At 37.3% G+C, this 23,412-nt stretch overlaps 1 protein-coding gene across 3 annotated transcripts; it reads left to right on the top strand.

The window, feature by feature from the left end:
* Window positions 1-210: 210 nt before the first annotated feature.
* On the top strand, window positions 211-22,391 carry bag6 (BCL2 associated athanogene 6). Of its 3 annotated transcripts, none has more exons than XM_042739839.1 (25): window positions 211-442; window positions 930-1,028; window positions 1,167-1,284; window positions 1,511-1,755; window positions 1,835-1,906; window positions 3,391-3,489; window positions 3,618-3,799; window positions 7,999-8,128; window positions 8,509-8,712; window positions 8,932-9,151; window positions 9,236-9,295; window positions 9,418-9,737; window positions 10,869-10,953; window positions 11,201-11,511; window positions 11,779-12,058; window positions 12,156-12,325; window positions 14,193-14,246; window positions 14,969-15,071; window positions 15,315-15,439; window positions 15,827-15,961; window positions 17,909-17,962; window positions 18,114-18,278; window positions 18,498-18,605; window positions 19,432-19,578; window positions 21,723-22,391. In XM_042739839.1, exons 2-25 carry the CDS (start codon window positions 945-947, stop codon window positions 21,816-21,818), a joined length of 3,567 nt encoding a protein of 1,188 aa, XP_042595773.1. In that variant the 5' UTR covers window positions 211-442; window positions 930-944; the 3' UTR covers window positions 21,819-22,391. The 3 variants fall into 3 exon arrangements, with proteins under 3 accessions (XP_042595773.1, XP_042595774.1, XP_042595772.1); XM_042739840.1 differs by having other exon boundaries at window positions 3,367-3,489; window positions 11,803-12,058; XM_042739838.1 differs by having other exon boundaries at window positions 3,367-3,489.
* Window positions 22,392-23,412: the final 1,021 nt, after the last annotated feature.

Raw genomic sequence — 23,412 nt, 5'->3', positions numbered from 1 at the left:
GGTCTTTACTATTTTTTTTTTTTTTTTTATTGAACACAGAACAAATAACATACAGAGCACTGCATAAGACAGCCAGTGTAATATAAAATGTGACATTAATTAGTAACAGGGGATCTAAAAATAATCTCATAATATTTTAAACATGTTAATGACTTTTTGTTTTTTATCAATTTCAATGAAGATATAAAACAATCAAATTCCGTACAGTTCTTTACACTGGAGTTTATGAGAACGCCGTGACGTCATCGTACACGTCCTCGAGCTTGTCGCGCAGCACCGGCTAGCATGATAGCGCGATGCTATTAGCCTCGCTACATCAATGTATTAACTAGTCGGTTTTATACAAAACAAGCACAAATTACAGCCATACTGTTAGTGAACTCGGAAAATATAGTGTGTATGCAAAACAACGAATTTCAACCAGGAGTTACCGCGTCTCGAGGTAGGACAAACATAGGAGAGCTAACATGTTTACACAGCTCGAGCGCACTTTAATTTGTCTGTTTATGTCTATTTGTTGCTTAGTTTATCAATGACAATCAGTCGAAATGCGTGAAGACGTAATGTATTTTTAATTAATGGACATATGTTGTCTTAAAAACGCTATGTAAACGCTTGTTTGATGGACGTTTAGCAGCAAGTGGCTGTTAGCAGGTTCGTAGCGGCTGTTCTAGACTGTTTCAGTAGGCTGTATTTACAGTTAAATAGCTTTTAGTGTCTAAAAGCATATGTTTCTAGAATATGCTTCTAGTAAATCAATAAACTTCTGGAAAGGTGGGGTGTGCGTGACAGCTGGGTATCAGTTGTGGCCTGTGTGCAATGTAACACTTTTCCTTCGCCGTGACGTAGTTTGTTATAGGATTTTGCATGTTTAGAGGTAGACATTAGCGTCTTTTTAAACTTTTTGCCTGGTTATTATTGTTTTCTAGCATAATACAGACAGCATGGATGAACATTCATACAACAACATAGAGGTGACTGTGAAAACCCTGGACTCCCAGAGCAGGAGTTACACAGTTCAGGCACAGGTAAGCTGGATTTTTCGTATTAGTCTCATTGTTACGTGTCTTTTATAATGATGACAGTCATGTGACAGCGGATAAAGACAGAAGTCCACTGTCTACCAGTTGTCTTTTGAACTGACAGCTTCTCTTTTTGCTTCTTAGATGACTGTGAAAGAGTTCAAGGAGCACATATCACCCTCCGTTGGAATTCCTGTTGACAAACAAAGACTCATTTATCAGGGCAGAGTACTTCAGGATGAGAAAACCCTAACAGAGTACAGTGAGTTGATTTGCATAAAAACGGCAGTTTCCAAATCCTTCAAGGGAACTCCGTAATTTACATTTTGTGTATACGATTCCATATAAAGCAAATTCTGTCGAATTGCAAAGTGAAACAACAGCTTTTTTTTCTTCTTCGGTCAACTCAGCATGTGCTTTTGAATAATATTCCCTTTGCAGTCTTGTGACTCGTCTGTACTTGTCCCTGTTCATCCATCTCTGTCTAGACGTGGACGGAAAAGTAATTCACCTGGTAGAGCGGGCCCCACCGCAGACCACCCAACAGGGCTCCGGCTCGGGTGGCATACCAGGGTCCTCTGGGGCAACTCAGGGAGGAAATCAGAACCCAAACTCAACCAGTAGCTCTCAAGGGACCCCTCTTGGGCCTACGCATGACCGCAATGCTAACAGCTATGTTATGCTGGGTACTTTTAATGTTCCAGTTAACATTATGGACCCTCAGCAAATTCAGGTTGAATCTTTTTTATACTAAGTATCACTTGTATTATTTGATTTTTGTTCTTTTTGCTTAATGTATTCTGATTCCTCAGATGTCCATTCAGCAGATGATGACAGGCCTGGGAGACAGTGCAAGAAATCCACGTGTCAGTACCAGCACGGGGGTGAGGACCATTGTGAACTAAAGGCCTTTTGTTGTGGTGGAAATTGCATGCAAAAATAAATAAATTCATACTTTTATTCAACAACGATGCATTAAGTTGATCAAAAATAAGGGTAAAACATTTCTAATGCTAAAAAAATAATAGATAGAATGTTGTTTTTTTTTAAATTTTGTGTTCATCAGATATGCCTGAAAAATAAATGCATCGCAGTTTCCACAGAACTATTAAGCAGCAGAGCTGTTTTCAACATCCATAAAAATAAGAAATGTTTCTTTAACACAAAATTATCATATTAGAATGATTGGATCATGTGACAGGAGACTGGAGTAATTCAGTTTTGCTTTTTGTTATCCCAGAAATAAAATACATTTTAAAATGTATTCAAATATAATTATTTTAAATTGTAATAATATTTATTAATTATTAAAGGGATACTCCACCCCAAAATGAAAATTTTGTTATTATTCACTTACCCACATGTCGTTCCAAACCCGTAAAATCTCCCTTCAACTTCGGAACACAATTTAAGATATTTTGGATGAAAACCTGGAGGCCTGTGACTGTCCCATAGACTGCCAAGTAAATACCAGTGTTAAGGTCCAGGAAAGTATGAAAAACATTGTCAGAATACTCCATCTGCAATCTGGGTTGTATGAAGCAACGGGAATTTTTTGTAAGCGAAGAAAACAAAAATAAAGACTTTTTTCAATAATTACTTTGTCAACGGTCTCCTCTGTGTTTCTCCATATCACCGTATGCTTTTTATGCTCTTCAGGGTCATCCGCGCCACAAGGATGCGCTGTTTTATTTCAAATCAAAGCTAAATACACGTAGAAACAGCGCACCTTGTGGCGCGGATGATACAGAAGAGCATACGGTGATATGGAGAGACACAGAGGAGATCGTTGACAAAGGAATTGTTAAATAAAGTCATTATTTTTGTTTTCTTCGCTTACAAAAAATGTTCCCGTCGCTTCATATAACCCAGATTGCACATCTGATGGCAGATGGAGTATTCTGACGACGACTTTAATACCTTTTATGGACCTTATGGACACTGTTATTTATTTGGTAGTCTCAAGCCTCTATGTTTTCATCCAAAATGTCTTAAATTGTGTTCCGAAGATGAACGGAGCTTTTACGGGTTTGGAACGACATGGGGGTAAGTGAATAATGACAAAATTTTCATTTTGGGGTGGAGTATCCCTTTAATATATTTAATATTGTATCATATTATGTTAAATGTTAATATATTTAACATTATTATATATTAAAAAACAGCCTTGGGTAACATAAGCATATATAGGCCTATGTGTTTGTTGGTCAACCTTTTGCTTGTTTTAAAATGTGCTTTATAAATAAATAATTTATTTGCTTTATAAACAAATAATATATAAATACACACACACACACAACTAATTTACTGAAATAAAATAATGCCATATAATTCTTTCTTCCAGACTAATGGCTCTGTGAATGTTCAGATAGATTTGGACCAGTCATTGCAAAGTGAGCCCAGACTGCGGCTGTTATTGGCTGAGAACTTGCTGAGAGACACCAATGCTGTGATCCAGAGACTGGAGGTAAGCTATATTCCTGAGGATTACCTTGCTTGGCTTATTGCATACTGTGGTATCAGGAAGAAATAAATGTGCATGTGCATAGCTTATTGATTGTTTGATTATTCCCTCATCTCTGCCTTCTTTCGTAGGGCCAGCCCGAGGACGGCTCAGCATCTCAGGAGGACTCTGCACCTCCACCCACCTCCTCCACTTCCACTACATCTCCTACTGTACAGCCAATGGACACTTCTCCTCCTCCGTCCAGTACCCCACCATCCTCTTCCTCCTCCACCCAGACTGATGGTACCCCACCCCCTCCAGCTGGCCTCAGGTAGGACCAGTTCAGTTATAATTTAATTATTAGCTTAATTATATAATAAATCCTGATTTATTAACTACTTTTTTCTTTTTCAGTTTTTCTAATGTAGTTTCAGGGAATAATTAATCTAAAAATAAACACAAAATGAGAAATTTATGATTGCTTTATAGTTGAACAGTAGTGTTGTATGTAAAAAAGCTTGATAATGATACTTTCAAAATTCTCTTTTTGTGTTCCATGGAGGGGAGGGGAAACACCACGTGGGTTATGGAATGGCATGAGTATGTGACGAAACATTCATTTTTGGATTAACTGTTCCTTCAACGATTTTTTTGCTCCTGTTGAAACATGCTTTTAATTAAATTAAAGTTAATGGAAGTTATGAGTCAAAAATGTAAGTCAAGAAGTTAAAGGACTAACCATCTTGCATACAGCAGTTATAATATCACTCTCACTATTTTACTCATCATTTATTCTTGTTAATAAGTTAGGTTATTTAAACACAGTGGGATATTTTGGGGGTGTGTTTTTTAATAAGTCAAGGAATACCCACTTGAACATTTTATTGTTGATTTACTCTAAATCTGGTAAAGGTTCGTAGCTGCTCAGACTTCTTCCTCTTACTCTGTTAAGGCTTTGATATTGTGAGTAGAGAATCTGGTGGTTTCTGAAATATATTTTTGGAGAATTACAGCCTGGTAGTTATGATACATGTGAGAATATTTATCTGGTCTTACCGCTATGATAATTAATTATAGAAAATTCACAAGAAAAAAGGAAATGTACAATTCTATTTTTAGTTAAATCTTTAATGTTTCATAAACAATGACTAGGTACCACATTTGCTAAATGAATTTGAATCACTAGTGAATTGCCACATGACAGATAGATTCTGTTTCTTTCTGAAGAATGACTAACAAATTGGAACAGAATTGTGAGTTTCTGTCTTTAAGTTTCACAAACACCTGACAGCAATGTTCCTTTAGTCTAATTTTACCTTTTGGTTTGGCCCATTATGAAATTTGTGGGAAATGTACAGACACTTTAAAATCAACCGCCTACAACGTGAGGTGAAACAGAGGGAGTTCTTAAAACTGGGAGATTGAGGTTCGCTATTGAAGGAGTAGGCATGAATTCAGTTCAGTCTGCCTTAGACATTGTTGACATTTGACATCAGGTCAAGAAATGTAGGTTTGCCGCCTTGATTAACCTCACTAAGTTAGGAAACTAACATCTCGCTGTATATAATTCTATTGTCGTAAACAATTTATCTAAAACAATTATATCTACACTACAGTTTGGGGTCACAATTAACATGCAGTTTATTCCTGTGATGCAAAGCTGAATTTTCAGCAGCCATTACTTCAGTCTTCAGTGTTACATGATCTTTCAGAAATCATTCTAAGCACCTATAGGATACCGATTTTAACGAACAACTATTGGCCGATTCGTCAGTTGCATAAAGCAGGGGTTAAAAACGGAAGAAAAAAAATTGATCGGTTCACTCTGAGCAGAATTGGCATTTGAACGTTTTTGTTCTTGCGTTCCTCTGTATTATTACCATTCCGAAACCAGTCTGAGTAGACAAAATACTGGTTAATTACGTTTTTCAAAACTTTTTCTTTGCCTATAATAATAATAATAATAATAAAGTACAGCATTTTCTTTACTCAAAAAGAAAAAAAAAACACGAGGGTCTTGATCTGGTAGCCTTTCTTGCGCTTAGTCATAGCCAATACAGCATCCTCTTTTCTAGATTTTGACCAAATGTATTAAACAAAAGCAAATACTGTCAGTGCTTTAAAGACATTAAAGTAGGCCTATTTTTTCAACATATTAAAAAATGTTTGCAGCATGGATAAAAAAAATGCTACTCCTATAAGCGTTTTGAGAGGAAAAAACAGCCCAAGTTAGTAGGCTCACATTTTATAATCAATATATTTTTATTGTTTTACTATTTTATTTTTATCATTCAGAAATAATGTAGGCTAAAACACCGGTAAATAAAGCAAAATATTTACAGGTGTTACAAACACAATTAGCCTGTTTTAGTTCCCTTCTTTCCACAACAAATCCTCTAAAGTTTCATGACATGTCTGGATGCTAAAATATTATTTATGTAAACTATAGGCTTTGTTCTTCACTCGCATTTTCAACATAAAACATCATCCTTTACATAGGCTATAACAATACAGTGAGGCGGTGGTTACACGGAACGGCACAGACTGTACTACTGACTATTTAAATTGAGTAGTGTAAATTTTTATGTATATTTAACTGTATTTTTTATAATGAACAGGCTGCGATGTCAAGTTAGCAAAAATATGTTGTATGTTTGTGTGAGTCGCTGACACGCTTCAAAACTCTAAAGCTTTTGCAAAATAAAGAAAACAGTTTTCCTTTCTGTTAATATTGGAGCGTGTTACAATGATCCAAACTCAGCACAATTTTTTATTTTTTTTTAATACGTTAATGATTTAAGTTAAATATATTTTGTGTATAGGCCTATATATTCCTTTTTATGTAGCCTATAGTTTTATTCCATTTTCTCTGTTCACAGAAACGCTGCAGGTGCATGATGTGAATTTGTGTGAATCTGTGTTTTACACGATTTTGCTGGTTTCAAACACAAAAAGCTGGATTTTACCTGGCATTCATTTTCACTTAAATTTAGTCCTAATGCTTAATTGGCAGTTTGTGACATATCTTCAGATAAACTAACTCCGGGGCATTTCCATTGCGACTTACCGGTACCTATGATGAATTTACAGCTGAGTGCGGGCGTTTCACTGGTTGGATGCGTCAGCGTCACATTTACATAGGCCGAAATATGCTGTCTGACAAACTATATTTTGTACAGATTTTATTTTGTTTTGGCATGTATTTAATTAAAACATTGAGAAAAACATTGGATTATGCAACTCGTTGTCTCCATGCAGTTAATTAATAAACCATTGGTATTGGCCCTTTTCATGCTATTTCCGGTATGCCGATGGCTCTAAAATAATCAAAAATCGTCCGATACATCGCTGGATCCCTAATTCTAATATGCTGATTTCGTGCTCAAGAAACATTTCTTATTATCAATTTTGAAAACAGTTTCAGGATTATTTTATTAATAGAATATACAAAAGAACAGCATTCATTTGAAATAGATGTTTTTGTAATAACATGACAATGCTGAATAAAAGTATTAATTTATTAACCCCATACTTTCAAATGGTAATATAAATACACTATTATGCATTGTAAGTTGTTATAAGCTAGCTGACTCTTAAATAATTATGCATTATCTTTGAACAAGTTTTTTTTTTTAAGAGACCTTAAATTCAATGAAAGTCTCTGTTCATGTTTCCTCCCTTAATAAAACAATGATTTTGTTGTGCATTTGAAACATTGACTCCAAAGCATGTGATCAGTGTGGTTTTATCAAATCCAGAGTAGATGATACAATGCTTGAAATTAATTTGCTGCATATCCAAAAAAAAGGGGAAGGTCCTGCGTGACTGAAACATTTGTTGTAGATTTTAAATGCATTGAGCTCTTTAGTTTGCACATTTTTTGAACTTTGTGACAATAAAAGAATATTGCTAGCATCTCGCCATGTAATCCTTTTTTGTATACACAGCAAATTAATTACAAGTATTGAGTTTTTTACTCTTTTTGGAAGAATTTATGACCTGAAATCATGTTACATGTTGATTGAAAAGAGTGCAGGATCCTCATTTTTTTTATTGTTGATTATAATACAATATATACAATAACACTCCACACAGATGATGAGTCACATTTTCTTGGTTTCATGTGCAGTTAATCAGCGCAGATGCAAACCATCAGTGGGAGTTTAGTTATAATAGGATGTGTCTGCTTAGCCACTGAAAAGCGAAGCTCCCACTATTTCTGTATCCTACTCAGTTTTAAAAGTCAGACAAACCACCATTCTTACCACTAGTGACTTGCTTTTGAAGTGTCAAACTAAGCTGTCTTATTTTGTTGACTAAGCAGAGTCTGTTTTGTTTGATTTGTTCACTATATACTTAACCATACTCTACTTTTTGCTCTTACACAGTAATCTATAAACTGAGTAGCAGTTTTGTGTATGTCTTTGTTTTCCTCCGCAATAAGTGTATTAAAGTGATGCCCTGATGTTTAATGCAAATTGCATATAGAAACATTGATTTATGATGATCCTGTTGCTGCCTTTCCATCAGCCACCCAAGCCCAGCTGAGATGGTGGAGATGTTAACTGAGCTGAGGAGAGTCGAGGAGAGACTCCAGCCCTTCATTCAGAGAGCTCACCTCATTCTAGAGGCGGCCACAACAGCAGACTACAACAACAATGTAAGAAGCCCACTCATCATAAATGCTTTTCTTTATGTAGAGCTCAGGCACCATAATTACTTTGATGTGAATGAAATTGAATGAATTTTGGAAGTGAGGCCATGATAAGTCATTCAGCCAGCATAATATAAAAATACGTCTTTTCACATTTTCAGTAGGCAGTGAAAAATGAGATGTAAAAATTTAATTAGCAATGCAGTCATATATCAATATTTAATGATTTGTTGTTTTACACGGTACTGCATTAACAGCTTAGATCCTGTAGCTAAGAATTAATACTTCTATTTAGTAATGTGACGGTAGGTTGAGTGATTGGTGTTTGTACATAATTGCAGTAAATAGGTTAAATATTTGTTTTTTGTTTTCTTTTTGAACAACAGACCCAAGAGAGGGATGAGGACCAACGTATACTCAACCTCGTGGGGGAGGCCCTTCGTCTCTTGGGAAACGCCCTGGTCGCCCTGAGCGACTTACGGTGTAACCTCCTGAGCAACCCTCCTCGACACCTGCACGTTATCCGCCCCATGTCTCATTACACCTCCTCTGTGCTGAATCCAGCGGGCGTGCATCACCTACCAGTGCAGGTAAGGATGTGGTCTGTGAAACTCGTGCAGTGGGAAATGTACTGCATAACCCTGAAAGTGAAAGTTTTGTAGAGCACTTCATAGATGAGTACTGAGGTGTTTTTGGTAGAAGTAAATTTTCCAGAGTTACCGGAAATGCTGAGACACAGGGTCTATAATGGTAATTTTTTTGAAGTAGGCCTAATTAAAACATGTCAATTAACTTTTAACATTCTGCAGTTGAATCTTGGAACTACTGTGACTATGTCAGCCAATGGCAGACCAGCAGCTGATGGTCAACCTCAGTCCACTGGCCAATCAGATCAGCAAGGCCAGGGACCAACGCCTGCTGGTCAGCCTGGTCCAGCCAATCAGCAAAATGCACAGCCAGGCCCCAGAGTCATCCGGATCAGTCATCAAACCATGGAGCCTGTAGTGATGATGCAGATGAACATTGATGGTGAGTTTCTTTTTTATGTGTGTGTAAGTGGTGGAACCCTTTTTTCCTTACTTGAATTTAAATGAATTGTTTAATATGTTTCAGATTCTGGCAATGCTGCACAGGAAAGTGGACAACAGAATGCTGCTGGCACTGGACAGCCTGGTTAGTCTTTAAATTGTCTTTAAAAAGAATACAGTTATATTTATATACATGATGATAACATGTTCAGATTTTGTGTGTTCTGCTTCTGCACCATATGTAATGGACATGTTTGCATGTTGCAGGTGCCCCCCCTACTGTTCAGATTCCAGGTCTACCTCCAGAATTCATGCAAGCTATTGTGCATCAAGTCACTCAGCAAGCCATGGCCATGGCAAACGCCGCCTCTACTGGCCAGCAGGGGCAACAGACCACACCACCTGCAGCAAACGTCGGCTCTGGCTCCACTCCAGCCCCCATGCCTCCCTACCCACCTCAGGCCAGAGTGGTTTTCACTAGACCCTCCTTTACTCACAGGATGGCCAGCCCCACTTTTACCACAAGGGGGGCCACTATTAACCTCAGAGGAGCTGTGCCACCAATGATGGGCCAACAGCCGGGACAGGTGAATGAAATTTCCATGATATTTCTGGAATATAGAGGTGTAAATTCTAGACAGGATTGAATGTGTTCCACCACATGAATGAATGTATTATGAATAGAATTTTGAAGTAGTTTGATTACAGTTTTTAATTAACTCTATACACTCCAAGCATACATATGTGACCTGTACTGGCAAAATGAGCCACAATGAGCAAATTTTCAAAAATGAGTTATTTTTATTTTCAAATTCTCCATTGAAAGACCTTCAAAATGATTAATGCTTTGTTTGAATCGGACGAAGAATGACTGAGAAAAAGTACAAATAAAGATAATTTTAGATGTTTCATTACTATTTGGAGCATTGGGATTGCTAGATGAGGGCTTAATGAACTCATTTTTCTGAAAACCTGAAATTCGACCAAAATTGATTTTTAACTTTTTTTTGTCTGCAACTCAAAATTAGCCTGTGTGCATTCCGGCTCATTTTGCCAGCACGGGCCACATATTTCTGCTAAAATCTCCATTAAAAGATTCTGCTATTAGATTCTCCCATAGCAAACTGTGGTAGTAGTTTCTGTCTTATTTCAAATAAGTGTCTATCACATCTAATTATATTATAGTAAATTATATAAACTATAGTAGTAAAGGTAGTAAACTGCACTGTGCCCAGCTGGTGGAATGACCTCCTGATCTCAATTCGAACAGCTGAGTCTTTACTCATTTTCAAAAAACATCTAAAGACTCATCTTTTTCGCCAGCACTTAACCAACTAATACTAGTACTTACCTTTTCTTTTCTTGTCTGGCATATTCTTAAAAAAAAAACCCTGGCTACATGTTCTGTACTAGACTAACTGAGACTTGTCATGGCACTTGTATACTGTTGTTGTTCTCTTGTTGGTCTGATTGCTTCTATTGTTCTCATTTGTAAGTCGCTTTGGATAAAAAAAAAAAAAAAAAGATTAAATGTAAATGTAAACATTAAAATGTTATATTGAAATATGAATTCCTATAAACTTGCAATGTGCTGTACCGAAGTTGCAGTTTGCTAAATTCAGAAGCAGTCATGCATAATTTACAATTTTTATAGAAGTCCTAGCTCGGACGTGTTGATTGTGTGTTGGTTTTATACAGATGTGTGTGTTTCCTCTCAGGCTGGACACTTCCCTCCTGCTGCTCTGAATCAGATGATTGGTGGACTAGTTGGCCAGCTTCTGTCAGGGGCTGCAGGGCAGATGGGTACAGTTACATAAAAAACTTAAATTATAATTATGCATATGCTGCTTTGTTTAAAAAATCGATAACATGTAATGACTTCTGAGTATTTTATTTGATAACTGACATGTGGATCAGTTCAAATAAAATCAAAGTCCTCTTGATGTACCTGATATTCTCTTAAGACTGAAAATGTTTTATGTAATACTGATGTAAAATGCCTCTGGTTAAGGCATAGTATTATATGTTTTATTGTTCTCTGTATCCACAGCCAGCCAAACCACTACTTCCTCCTCACAAACATTCACCTTCTCCACATCCACTTCCACAAGCACTCCATCCACCACCACAACCACCTCAAGTGGCTCTGGGTCCACACAGTCTAATAGTACCAATACCAGCACTCCTCAACCTGGATCTGCACCGCCACCTCCTCAGGAGAATCCTTTAGGGGGAAACCTAGAGCAGTTGTTGGGGTCTCTACTGGGAGGTGCTGTTGCCACAGGCGGCCAGGGCCCTTCAATAACAGTCACCATGCCTGGGGTCCCTACCTTAATCCAGGGGGTCACAGACTTCATGCAGGTGAATAGTCTCCTTTGGCTAAATATACTTTTTTCCAGGTTTTATTACAATGCTCATCGTCATTTTCAAACATTGATACTGTAGATGCCATGACAAACTTACATGAAACCATTTATCAGGAGCAACATATCCTGAGCCTTTTTCCCCATTTTGAATCTCAACAGCTCCTGTTCACTTGCAAGAACAATAGATTTCTACCTTTTTCTCACTGGTTTTTGTAATTTATGCTAGTGTGTATAAGACAGTTTTATGCATCTCTGTCATCAGGCTTCCCAAACACTTTTCTCTCAGCCTCCTGCGGGACAGCCTCCCACCTCGACCCCTACTGCTCCCACTGCCCCACCAAACGCAGACAGTGCTACTGGGGCCGCCACAGTCGGTGAAGGTCTGAACCCTGAGCTCTTCACTGGGATAGTGCAGGGCGTCCTGTCCACCATGATGGGCTCTCTGGGAACCCCTCAAAATGAAACCGAGAGCATCGCACAGTTCATCCAGAGGCTCTCTCATACTAGTAACATCTTCACCCCTGGTGCTGGAGACGCTATGGGTGAGCTCTTTGGGGTTAATGCATTTTTTCTTTCAGTACATTTCTTTTTTTTTATCCAATCAGAATGAGGAAAACTAAAGAACGTGTATGTGTTTAGGTTTCTTCGGTGATCTACTGGCTTTGGTTTGTCAGAACTTCTCCATGGTGGACATGGTGTTGTTGCTCCACGGGCAGCACCAGCCACTTGGTCGTATCCAGCCACAACTCGCTCAGTTCTTCATTGAGCATTTCCTGCAAGGCCGTGAGCCCACGGAGGCCAACATCACTGTGAGTTGTCTTTAGCTGTGTCAAGTGCCCCGATTCTCAATGCTGGTCCTGAAATACCCCCCAAAAATGGATCTTGTATGCCTCCCTAATCAAATACACCTGATTGGACTCAACAGGTCATTAATAGATTTGTCTTGGTTTTAAGGACAATGGGTTTGTTACATAAGGGAAACATCTAAAATATCGAGTGACAGCAGTCTAAAATATTTAAAATGACCTCCAAAAAACATAACTGTGGTAGAGTGCCCTAAATATCCGGAATATCCCATGGTTTTGCTTTGACTAAATTGAAATTCAAAACAGGAAGTCACTGTTTGGTTGCTTTGAAAGTGATTTGCCATTTACCTTGTCTGATTTTACAAGTTACTAACCCTGACAGGATAATACAACTTCAACATAAACACGCAGATGAATGTAAATGCAATAAAGCACAAAAAGGGATATTTACAGAATTGAATGTGACACAGGATGTTATCACAGTCAGCAGAAACTATTTGTAAAAAATCTTGTATCACATCCCATTTCTTACTTTACACTTAAGTTTCTGAGGTGTTTATGCAGTTAAGACATGTGTCGGTATTCGGTAATGCGATATATCACTATAATGAACAAGTTGCAATACTGTTATTGTGGGCACTTCAAAATACAGAGAATAATTATTTATTATTCTATTCATTATTCCGAATTTTGGATACATTTTAAGACACTTTTCCTATCAACTAGTCACAATGCACAACACAGCTGTATGCTGCATCAAAGATGCATGCACATTCTGATGTAAACGCTCTGGATGAAGGCACACATTCACTCTCTGACAGCAGATGGCGCTAAACTGCAGAAATGCAGCCCGTAAACAAATGGTACATTCACACGGGGTGTCAATGTGGATGCTTGATGGAGGGCGTTTCTGAAGCTTGGTGCTGATGCGACCATCATAGTGACAACATCCAATCACATTAGTTTTCTTGTTTTGCGTGATCGCGATTGGCTAGCGTCTGCACCAGGGAATTTGCATAATGCAATCTGATTGGCTGTCGCCTGCGTTGGCACTTGAAGTCGAAAAGTTCTCAATTTTTTCTGCCGCAAGTAACAGACCCATCAAGATGCAGCGGACCAACAGTTCAGTTCGGCAATGCTTGACGTCACTCCATTCAAAGTAAACAAGAGCCGTTGACATCGACGCCCCGTGTGATTAGCTGCGCTACTTTCTGTTTCTGAAACTTATTTAGATAGCCATTCAGATTTGTGTATTTTGCTATGGTGTTCATCACATCAACAAATACTTATATATTTAGACTTAATAGGCTAATAATTTTCTAACTTTTTTACATTTTAATCTGGACTACAACATGCCCTAGATATTGTTTGAAAGTGTTTTGATTTTTTTATTGGTAGGTCACACTTTACATTAGGGCATCATTAGTTAACATTAGTTAATTAATTAGTTAACATAAACTGCCAATGAAAAATTAGATCTTACTTTGAAGTGTTATCTATTGGTCTTTATTTTGCACTTTAATTTGTCTAAAATTTGTTACTTTATATTTTTTTGTGTATTGCTTTATTGTATTTAAATGTTCAGTTATTTTTGTTAAGAAAAAAGTTAATAAACCTATTGTACTATTTATGATACTTTTGCAACAAAATTTTAATATCGTGATAATACCATATACTGTGATAAAAGCATTAGCAATTAATCTCAACATGAAAATTTGATACCGGCATATGCCTAATGCAGTGGTTTGATTCTGCATATTTGTCCTCCTCTCCAGTACACTTTGTTTTTGGTTTCCCTGGTCTGATTCTTCAATTTTCTCTATTTTTTGTTTTTCTTTACATGTCTTATTTTTTCTTTCTGTTTTTATAGGCAGCTGCTGATGACTTAATTGCTGAACTTGAGGAGTACATCACAGAAAGTTTTGTAAGAATCCCTCGATTGTTTCTTGATTCTTTGAAAACTTTTTTCAATTACTACCCAAAATAAATTTCACTGATCTCTCGGTTTGTAACAAGTACTGTAAATGTAAAGTGGACATCTACAAGCTACATTTATTTTTTAGAAAGAAATTAATTTAACAAGGTTGCAATAAATTGATCAAAAATAATAGTAAAGACATTTCTAATGTTGCAAAATATTTTGATTTCCACAAAATTTTGTTTTCAGCATTTGGTAATAATACAAAATGCTTCTTGATCACCAAATCAGCATATTAGAATGATTTCTGAAGGATCATGTGGCACTTTAAGACTGGAGTAATGGCTGCTGAAAATTCAGCTTTGACATCACAGGAATAAATTACATTTTGATTATATATATATATATATATATATATATATATATATATATATATATATATATATATATATAAAACTACAGTTGTAGTAACTGCTTCAGGGTTATGTGAATAACTTGAATAACATATTTGTATGGGGTAATATATAAAGCATTTTAAGAAAATACAAGCTGAATTTTAAATTCCATTTTGAGTGAATTACTGCAAACACAATATATGATTTTATATTATATGAAGTCAAAGCATGCCAAAGATGATGTTGCTTAGTTTAAAGAAAATAAAAACAAGTTTTTCACAAAATGGAACTGATGCAAATTTGAGGTGTATGCTTCCTGTCCATCCCATCTAGTCAACCGTTGCAATCCGAGATGGGGTGGATATCACCCAGACGAACCGGGCTTTTCTCAGACAGCAACTTGTAGGCATTGCCACCCACATTCTGCATTGCACCGGTATGTCTAGACAAGAAGTGTCATGAGATTTTAGATCTATTAAGATTGATAAACATATGCATTCACCAAATATAAGCTTATTATTAGCTTGCAGTTTCAATCTTTTATCATGTCCAAAGGCTCTGTAGAAATGCAGAAACTACATTTCCACACAAACATATGAAATACATTTAAATGTGCGTTTTGTTTCTTCAAATCCAATGTTTGAACCACATTTAATGTGTTTTTTTTTTTTTTCTTCAGATCAAATGTTTGGACCTCGGCTCCTACAGCTGTGTAATCGTGCTCTCTTTGAGTGTCTTGCCCTCAACCTCTACTGTCTAAACGGAGAACAAAGTGCCCTTACTGCCGTCATCAACCACCGCATCGTTAGTACCCAAAACAACTGACATCTGACTCCTACAACCCCTTTCGTCTTGGTTATTCTTTTATTGTTCATCCCACAACTGCTCACTGTAAATAAAATTGCGGAGGAGACATTTCCATGTTGGTGGGGGCTTGCGTTGATGAAGGAAACTTAGCAATCAATGATAAAAGTGTTAGGTGTTAGACACATCAAAACAGGATTTCAAGGTCATGGAAAACCTAAAAATGTTAGGACATATTAAAATGGTTATTAAAATGTAATGTAAAATTAAATGTACATATAATAAAAAAAATAACATTTACTCATCTTTTTTGTGAAGAGAGTATATGAATGTTCAAGTACACTCAATGAATCCCTAACGTGAATTTACATGTCACCTCTCTATTAGAGGACAATGTCAGCTGAGGTCAACCCTAGCCTGGTGAACTGGTTAACCAGTATGATGACAATGAGGCTTCAAGTGATACTGGAGCACATCCCCATCACAGAGGAACAGATCACTCAATACGTCATCCATACACAGGTTTGATTCTACACATGTTCCACAGAATATTTTTTGTTCAGATTCCACCAGTTATGAAGGTTGGTTAGTGTGCAGTGCTGGATGTTCGCATAGTCAATATGGTCTTGGTTAACATACTGTGAACATTGTTTAGTTCGATTGTGCCCTGCTCATTCTATTTAGTCATTAAAGGGACACTTGACCCAAAAATTTAAATTGCCCCAAGATTTACTCTCCCTCAATCCATCCTAGGTGTATGTGTTTTTCTTCTTTCAGACGAATACAATTGGAGTTATTAAAAAATGTCCTGGCTGTTCCAAGCTTTATTAGATTTTGAAGTCCAGTAGAGTCCATCCATCCCTCATAAAGGTCTTCTGAAGCGAACCAATGCGTTTGTGCAAGAAAAAGTCTGGAGTCGTTTGTGAGAAAATTGTAATTCTGCATCTGAAAAACACCAAACCGAAAGTGACATAACGGGAGGGATCGCGGTTAATTTAAACAATAGGAAATCAATGGATCGCTATGACAGTTCAGATAAAAATATAAACATTTTCTGTGTTTGGTGTAATCCAATGTGTTTATGCAGTTTAAGGTTCAAAAAACATTGTGCCCTATTTTAACGATCTAAGCGCAAGGTATAAAGCGCTAGGTGCAGGAGCACTTAGGGCGTGTCCAAATCCACTTTTGCTAGTTTAACGACGGGAAAAACAGTCGGCGCGCATGGTCTAAAAGGGGTTGTGCCTATTCGCTTAATGAGTAATGGTTGTGTTTTGGGGATAACATGCAATAAACCAATCAGTCTCATCTCCCATTCCTTTTAAGAGCCGGTTGCGCTTGTGCCATGGCGGATTTGCTATTTACACGGGGGAATTTGCAAGCGCAAAGACAGAACGCGTCTCCAGAGAGGAAACAGAGCTGCTTGTGCGTGAGCAAATAGGTATCTTAATTCTGATACATGCAATGGCTATCCATTATGACATGTAGGCATTTTTATATTTATGTACCCCACACAATATTAATCTTTAACATTGTAATCCTTAAATTTTTTTATATTTGACATGTTTGTGTGCCAAAACTACTGTCCCATTGATTTTAGACTAGGTTTTAGTTGATCAGTGGTGTAGTCTATTTCAGTTGCCTCCAAATAGCAACGCGCCAACAATTCGCCTGAACACACCTCGTTTTCAGACCAGCACGTCCGTGAGCACACAAATGGGCACAAATGCATTTGCTATTTAAACAACGTGGCGCAGGACGTGAAAATGATTACTACGTCAGACTGAAACTAGCAAAAAAACACTTCCGTCGCGCCTGGCGCCGCATTGCGCCAAGTGTATGGTAGAGCCCATTATTTTCCACATACCGTACATTGTTGCTCCACTCTGCCCCGCTTCCTGAAACGCGTTGATTTTTACAAAGCTCATTGTTAAAAAAATAAATTAAAAAAAGCATGTTGTGCTCTTGTTGGTCAGCTATCCAGTATGTTGTAATTGGTCAAATACCATAAGTTTGTGACACAAATGTTATGCCTTACCATATTTGAAAACATAGTGTCTCCATGACATGGCGGTATCGGCAGTGGCAACAATGCTACAACGAGAATAAAAGTTGCGTAACTTTTAGAAAAAATATCTCTTTGGCTTTGAGACTTTAATCTTTGCGACTTTACAGATCTTATCTATGCACGAACAGATTGTAACACTCCAAAGAGAAAGGAAAACATGAAATCGCGTCATATGACCCCTTTAATTATTTTTAGAAGAATAATCCTGGACTGCCCCTGCTCTCTTGGCCACATAGCAGGCTCATAATTGTATGGCTATGGACCTTTATACGAGTAAAAATCAGGTGCTGGGATACTTACATTTTTGTAATATTTTGTTTAAGAGTCTTATTTCACTCGAGAAACATTACACCATGGATTGCACATTTTGCATTGACTTAAAATGCATATGAATGTTTTCTCAGAGTGAAGAATCAGTAGAGAGGCCCATACAGGATCCTGAGCCTCAGAATGTGGAGGTAAATAAACATAAAAGTGTTTGATGGTGATTTACAATGAAATGCAATTGCTTTGCAGACCAGACATATACATATTTGGCTTTGGAAGTTTAACAGCCTGTTCTCATGTACTTTATGGTCTCATATACAATGTCTCCTATACATGGTTCAGATGGGGGACAGCCTTTCTCCAACACCTGCTACTACAGCAGAAGAAGCTCTGGCCTCCTCCCAGGAAGCAGGAGCAGTGGGAGGTCCAGCTAGGGAAGGAGAGGGAGCTGTTGGAGGAGAGGAAACAGGAAGAGATGCTGAAGCCTGGGCGGCTGCATTGCCTCCTGTGAGTCGATTTTCTTTCGTTCATTGCAAAAACAATACGTCCACCAAAACATGCTATTTCTACAGATTTAGTACCTTAAATTCATAAATTTTTGGAAACCTACTCGAGGCACCTGGTGGCATCCTTGTGTATCACTTTTTGCCAGTCAGATCACAGAAGATTGAAAGTGAGACTGAATGTTATTCTGAGTGGGGGTTTGATGTGCTGTGTTGTTTGCAGGAGTGGGTTCCTATTATCAGACAGGATCAGATCAGTCAGAGGAAGATGAAGGCCCAGCCTCCTCTGTCTGATGCATATCTGCTTGGGATGCCAGCAAAGCGCAGGAAGGTAAATGTTATGTTCCTTGCAGCTACATGTAAACATTGAGATAATATATGATGCGATCTAGGAAGAACTAACACATGGTGAAAATGTACCTTTTTTTTTTTTTTTTTAGATTTGATATCATATGAAAGCCCTTTCCAAAATGGTTTTTAGTTTGTCCATAGCTTGAACATAACAAAAGTTATGGCTATCTGAAGTTGGCTGATAGCTATAATTTTCCAGAATGGAATTTTGAAAAAAACAGGTTTAAAGTGAGACATGTTTCACTTCTACTTAACGATCGCTGTCGGTCAGGAGTGCTATACTGCATCAATACACAAACAGACTAACGTTACCCTGAAGAGGACAGTTTTCCGTTGTTTATCATGATGAGCATAGTCTCTGAACTTTTGATCACCCCTTGTGTTTAGATAGCACAAATAGTGTACCCTGTAGTTTACATTTAGAAAAGCAAGCACAGTGCAACTGTTTGCGCAACTGTGCATATAACAGTGTGTTCTTAACATGAGAGAAAGACGGTCTTTTCTGCTTGCTGCAATAAATCACTATTTTTCTGCACTAAACAAGTGAATTTTGCCAAGATATTTTCAGAGATGATAGACAAGATATTATAGAATAATAATTCAATGAAACCCTAATTTTGACAAAAAAAATTGACATTCAACCTATTTTTCGAATTTCCTGAAAATGACCCAGCATGAAATCCGATGGGTTTTCCCAGATCGCATCACATATGCACATTAGCTGATGTCTTTGTATTCCTTCAGACTGGTTTGCCTCCCCTGAAGCATCACAATAAACAACATTTTTCTTATTGTGTGTCTCCTAGATGGTAAAGAGTGACGGTCCAAAACTGTCACTCACTGAGGCAGTGAATCAAGCTGCCAAGTCAGCCGGTGTAACACCCATCTCAGCTCCCAACGCCCTACAAGGGGATTTAGAAAAACCAGAACTTCAAGAAGCATACAGTGAACAGGTACCTTGTGTGAAAAGATATTTTCATATGTCTCGAAATAGACGTAATAATATGCAAACATATGTGCTCAAGTTCCTGTAACTGGATTTTTGTTCATTATGCATGTCAGGATTGTGAAACATTGATTTGAATCGAGGGAGCAAACTGGGTGTTGTATGTCTATACAGTCTTTATTAAGTTTTATTTCAATTTTTACTTTGAGTAAAAAGTTTAGTACAAGTTTTAATTAAAAATGTAATGTTAATGTCAAATTAAAATGAGCAATTGGCTGAAATAAAGTGTTTAAGTTAGTTAACTATAATAAAATTTAAGTTATGTTGTGAGTGAAGTTGCTTTGAGTATATTATGGTGGCTATGATAATGAGCTGCTCATGTGTAATTGAACACAAGGGCATGCTTTACTCTGAAACATGAACACACACACCGTGAACACACACCCGGAGCAGTGGGCAGCCATTTATGCTGAGGCGCCCGGGGAGCAGTTGGGGGTTCGGTGCCTTGCTCAAGGGCACCTCAGTCGTGGTATTGAAGGTGGAGAGAGCGGTGTACATTCACTCCCCCCACCTACAATTCCTGCCGGCCCGAGACTCGAACTCGCAACCCTTGGGTTGCAAGTCCAACACTCTGACCATTGGGCCATGACTTCCCCACTAACCTTTTTTTGAAGTTTTTAATATATCAATTTTTCAGTATTAGTTACCCATAATCTTTCAATACACACAAAACATGGGGCATTTCCAAAAACATACAAGCCACCATTATTTTATATACTGCATTTATAAAATAGCATAAAATATATACAGTGCCCTCCATAAGTATTGTAACAGTAAAGACAAAACTGCTTTCTCTGCTGTGGAGTCAAGAGATTTGCAAATATGATTAAAAGATAAATATGCGACAAAGCTACAGAATGTCACTTTTATTATTAGGTTTTTCGACACACACGTTTTACCAAATAAAAAGGACAGCACTTTTAGAGTTCATCCCACTATTTGATGTGAGCATAAGTATTGGAACAGTTGAATTTAAGGCAGATGTGAAAGATTAAAAGCTAATATTTAGTTGTAGATCCCTTGCATGCAATCAGAGCAGGGAGTCTGCAACCCATAGACATCACCAGACTCTTGGTCTTATGCTTTGAAATGCTTTTCCCCAGCCTTTAATGCAGCCAATTCCAACTGTTGCTTGTTTTGGGGAGTTTCTGTCTTTAGTTTTCTCTTCATCTGGTAAAATTAATGTTCAATTGGATTTAAATCTAGAGATTGATTTGGGCAGTCAAAGACTTTACATTTCTTTGCCCTGATATCATCGGTCCATCAACTCAGTTCCAAAACTCTACTGGCTCACATTTGGGAAGAATCTTGCCTTTCAATTTTTGGTGCTGATCAGAGGTTTGCATCTTGCTGTGTAGTTTCTGTAATTCTGTGTCAAATTCTCCTGCGGACTGTAGATTGACAGAGCATCACCCCAGCTTTCTGGAGGTTGTTGGTGATTTTACAGACATGTATTTTAGGGTTCATTTTCACAGCTTTTATTATTTGTCTGTCATCCACTACTGCTGTTTTTCTCAGCCGATCAGGTCATCGTTGGTTGCTGATGTCGCCGGTAGTTTCCAAACTCTTGATTTCTCCATGCCCTTTGTTTTTCCTATAGCTCTAATTGACCTCTTTTCTTTTAGCATCCAAATTGCTTGCTTTTCTTTCAGAGTCGGCATCCTTGTCTTCATCTTGGTTTGTTTGTGTCATCATCGAATGCAAGACTTAGAACGCAGAAGCAATGGATATAACTGATAAGACACATTCCAGCTTTTGATATCTGAAGAATTAATGCAACTGAACACAGCTGAACACTTAGAAAGACCTGTGAGGCAACTGTTCCAATACTTATGCTCACATCACATAGGTAGATGAAACTCTAAAAGTGCTGAACTTCTTAGCTGGTAAAACATCTTTGTGTTGAATCACCCATAAATAAAATGCGACATTCTGTAGTTTTGTCTCATATTCTTCTTTTAATCACATTTACAGATTTTTTGATTCCACGGCAAACAGAACAATTTTGTCTTTACTGTTCCAATACTTATGGAGGGCACTGTGTATTATTTAACAAGTAATAATTATTTATATATATTGTTTTTTTATCAGCTGAAAAACGACATCAAGAAACGAGTAAAGGAGGACCCAGATTACAATTCCAGACGGTTTCCTAACACACATCAAGTATTTTCTCCAGACTCATAACTTTTGTACCTGCCAGCTTACATGTGTTCACCTCAGCTTTGTTCTTTTTGTGGGATATGTGTTTTATTTGCACAGTTATGTGTTGTCAGATGACTTCACACCCCACATTTCTGTCAATACCTTTTAATTTTCTGATTATCTGCTTGCTGATCCTAATCAGATGTGCTGTTGTACATGTTGATCATGTGTGGCTGGAGGTGCTAGGTGTGAGCTACACACTGACCATCTGACAAATGTCTTGTCCTGGTCAGTACAGACGCGTGTGTTAAGAGCCTGTCTTTAAGCCACCTACCAGCATGCTGCATCAGAACTGTTGTTTTTATGATTCAGTCTAATGAATAATGGTGTTTTAACTGAATTCCAAGGAAAGACATGATGAGAACAGGAGAAAACTAATAATGTAGAAAAGCTACAATGATGCTGTTGTTTAAAGCTTTATTGATTATATAATGTTTTGCCTTGCCTTTCACCTCTCCCATTACTCTGCTATGGCTTTATGATACATTGCAAAAAATAACTATGTCATGTGGAACCATGAATGTAAAATGCCTGAGATTAAACAATTTTGCACCAGTTTAGTGTATATGTTTTGTTTTTGTTTTTTTTGTGTGTGTGTCAAATTACAGTTCATTTTGTATTCAGTTGTAGAAATTAAGTCATTCAAATTTTTACTTTATTGTCATAGAATAAAATTTACCAAAACAATGCTATTTTTAGAATGTTTTATGAAACTGAATTTTCACCCCTTTGGGATGTTTAAGGATAGTTGAAGGAATAGATCAGAAAAAAAAAAAAAATGTGCTCACCCTAAGGTCATAATGTAGATGAGTTTGTTTCCTCAGCAGAACAGATTTGAGGGAACTTAGCATTACATCACTTGCTCACCAGTGGATCCTCTTATGCAGCAGTTGGCAACACTGCTTATCACACCCATCATGCTCACATCACTTACAGTCTCAGTTTTTCTGTATGAGTTGCTTTCTTATGTTGAACATAAAAGAAGATATTTTGAAGATTGCTGGTAATCAAACAGTTGGTGGTTCCCATTGACTTCCATAGTATTTTTTTCCTACTATGGAAGTCAATGGGAACCACCAAATGTTTGATTACCAGCAATCTTCAAAATATCTTCTTTTATGTCCAACATAAGAAAGCAACTCATACAGGTTTGGAACGACATTAGGGTGAGTAAATGATGACACAATTTTCATTTTTGGGTGAACTATCCCTTTAAATGTAAAACAAACAAGCGACATGTTTGCACCAGCTTTTTATTCTACATGTAAAATAGCACATACTGTCTTCAGCTATAAACCACACATCTGATATTATGTGGCAGAATCTGCAAATAAAAATATAATGTATGCAGAGCCTTAAACATACTTAGATTTATCAACAATAATAGAGAGAGCTACAGTGCTAAAAGGGATTTTGCTTCATTGACCCGAATAATTTTTAGTTCAACAAAAAGATTCAGTTGGTAACGCTTTCTGTACATCAATACACCAGTAGATGGCGCCTAGCCTTTTTTTCACATTTTATAGTGGTGTAAAGTATAATGTAAATAAGAGTATAATCTATCAAGATTTATTTT

Source organism: Cyprinus carpio, chromosome B15, assembly GCF_018340385.1.
Source record: "Cyprinus carpio isolate SPL01 chromosome B15, ASM1834038v1, whole genome shotgun sequence".
Lineage (NCBI taxonomy): Eukaryota > Metazoa > Chordata > Actinopteri > Cypriniformes > Cyprinidae > Cyprinus > Cyprinus carpio.
This window is presented reverse-complemented; position numbering and strand designations above follow the sequence as displayed.